Source organism: Rana temporaria, chromosome 8, assembly GCF_905171775.1.
Source record: "Rana temporaria chromosome 8, aRanTem1.1, whole genome shotgun sequence".
NCBI lineage: Eukaryota > Metazoa > Chordata > Amphibia > Anura > Ranidae > Rana > Rana temporaria.
In genome coordinates, this window is record NC_053496.1 from 26,670,853 (window position 1) to 26,673,289 (window position 2,437).

The window sequence follows — 2,437 nt, forward strand, 5'->3', positions numbered from 1 at the left end:
ATATTCTGGTCAGAAAAATCTGTCAGAGTGTCAGGCAGTCTGAAACCCGGACACATGATTCCAAACCCGAACTGTTCTGGCGAATCCCGGAAAGGTGGCAACCCTAGTACCAATCCATTGCCAATTTTAAATTTCATTTTCCTTTACAGCTTTGATGAGTTGCTGGAATTGTTGATCAACAGATTGCAGAGGATGGACACCTACTTCCGCAACTGTATCCCCCCTGTGGAGCGACTTATCATAACACTGAGGTAATTTTTATTTAGCGCTTTGAATGTAATACACTCTATTATATATATATATATATATATATGTGTAATAAAAACCAAACAAAAATTCTGTAGGAACAAAATTATTTTAATATTTTAATCAACCAAAACATTGGGTCTTTTTTTTTTTATTAGGAAAATATACACAAAGTGCACAAATACACAAAATATACAAAAATGTTTTATACATATTCCTTATTTACAATTGCTGTAAATTTGGGGAGGAGTCCTCTTCCCCGTGCGGTGACATGGCGACCGACAGTGCGTGGGCAAAAGGGGGCCAAGTGGAGGTGGTGCTGTCTTCCCCTGACCAATTGGAAGGTGGTGTTGCTTGTGGTGGTGGTGGTGTTCGTGTTGGGGCATTCCTGAAAGTCGATTGTCTCGGTCGATGTGGGTAATGTGATGTAGGTGTAGTCGTTAACGCAGGGTAAGTAGAAGGTGGTGGGTGGTAAGAAGAAAGTGTTGTAGGAGGCAGAGTACTGTATGTGACAGGTGGTGTTGAGAGATGAGGAAAAGGAGAATGAGGGTGGTAAGAAGAAGGTTGTGTATAAGGAAAAGGATTCAGAGAAGTGTGAGTGGAAGGTGTTGGCACAGGAGGTAAATGAGATAGAGTGGTGGTGAAAGGATGGTGCGCAGAAGTCGGTGGTGGTGTTGGTCGAGGAGGTTGGTCGGAAAGCTGTGGTCCTGTCCAAAGGGTAACGGGTGGTGGGGAGAAATGGGTCGTGGGTGGTGTTGGGACATGCTCGGTCCGTTTATTGGCATATGGGCCATAGGGTGGTGGTGGTTCGGATAAATCGTCAGCTTCTGTCGGGGGTATAAATGTCGAGATGTATCTAGCCGTACAGGACAGCACCACCGCTTGCAGATTTGGGGGAACTTTATCGATTAGTTCCCCCAGACATTTTGCTACATTTTGGCCATACGATCTATTGCTCATCCGGTCAGACATGTTGGTCATAATGTCCAACATACGATCCAGGGCTGGATCCGGAGCAGGAGCCCTCCTACGCAGAGCACGCGGAGGTCCAATATGCGCAATGTTAACTGGGGGCTGCTCTGCAAGTGGTCTTGTTGCATTAGAATTTGATGCCTCGGAGTGCTGCGGTTCCGGCTCCAGAGTAGCCATCGCTTGATCCCCCGATGCCACGCTCTCTCTGTCCCCTCTCTCTGCCACGCTCTCTCTGTCCCCTCTCTCTGCCACGCTCTCTCTGTCTACTACAGCTGTGGCAGCCTCGTCCCAGCAGCTTTCAGTACTGAAAAAAGAAATCATGTATTAAAAAATAATTTTAAAACATTTGGTTTACCGAGCAAAGTACAGATAATGGTTTACCTCCCCAAATCCAGCACCGGTCTCAGAAACTCCAATTCCTTTGCGTGAACGTATTCTCTCACCGAACATGCTCCACTCCCACTTCGCCGCTGCTCCCGCTGTGCCTTCAGCTGGCGAGCGTAGGCGTCCCTTATACTCTTCCATCTGAGTTTTAGAATTTTCACTGTAAAAAATAAAATAAAATAATATATATTATTTTCTTTGTAGGTATCTATCAACTGGACAATCGATTGCAAGTCTGCATTACTCGTTTCGTATTGGAAGATCTACTGCCAGTTATATAATTCGGGACACCTGCAGTGCCATTTGGGAAGTCCTGAAACCCATTGTGTTTAAAAAACCGGCAGCAGAGGACTGGGAAAAAATTTCCCAAGTATTCTGGGAACGCTGTAACTTTCCGAATTGTCTAGGAGCGATCGATGGGAAACACATCAGGATTGTTAAGCCCATGGCTAGTGGGAGCCAGTATTTCAATTATAAGAAATACTTTTCATTCGTCTTAATGGCTGTGGCTGATGCCAATTATTGCTTTACCTATATTGACATTGGTTCCTATGGAAGTAGTGCAGACTCTGCGATTTTTGGGAACTCCTCTTTTGGGCAATTACTTCGAACAGATGGTCTGGACCTTCCACAAAATAGTCCACTCCCGGGCACAAACGGCCCTCCCCTACCAAGTGTCTTTGTGGGTGATGAGGCTTTTGCTCTGAACACACACCTACTTCGGCCTTATTCAGGACATAATCTGAACGAAGACAAACGCATATTCAACTACCGGCTTAGCAGAGCACGCCGCGTAGTTGAGTGTGCTTTTGGAATTTTGGCGAACAAGTGGAGG

The 2,437-nt window shown here is 45.5% G+C and overlaps 1 protein-coding gene across 1 annotated transcript; it reads right to left on the reverse strand.

Moving 5' to 3' along the window:
• Positions 1 to 443: 443 nt before the first annotated feature.
• LOC120946750 (extensin-like) lies at positions 444 to 1,856 on the reverse strand. The gene is made up of 2 exons (XM_040361426.1): positions 1,600 to 1,856; positions 444 to 1,522 (listed from the first exon to the last, which is right to left on the reverse strand). The coding sequence occupies exon 2, from the start codon at positions 1,393 to 1,395 to the stop codon at positions 469 to 471; it is 927 nt and encodes a 308-aa protein (XP_040217360.1). The 5' UTR covers positions 1,396 to 1,522; positions 1,600 to 1,856; the 3' UTR covers positions 444 to 468.
• Between the last annotated feature and the right edge of the window lie 581 nt (positions 1,857 to 2,437).

Bases quoted from the DNA above. Each gene is read 5' to 3' on its own strand.
- LOC120946750 (XM_040361426.1), bottom strand. From the start codon at position 1,395: ATGGCTACTCTGGAGCCGGAACCGCAGCACTCCGAGGCATCAAATTCT.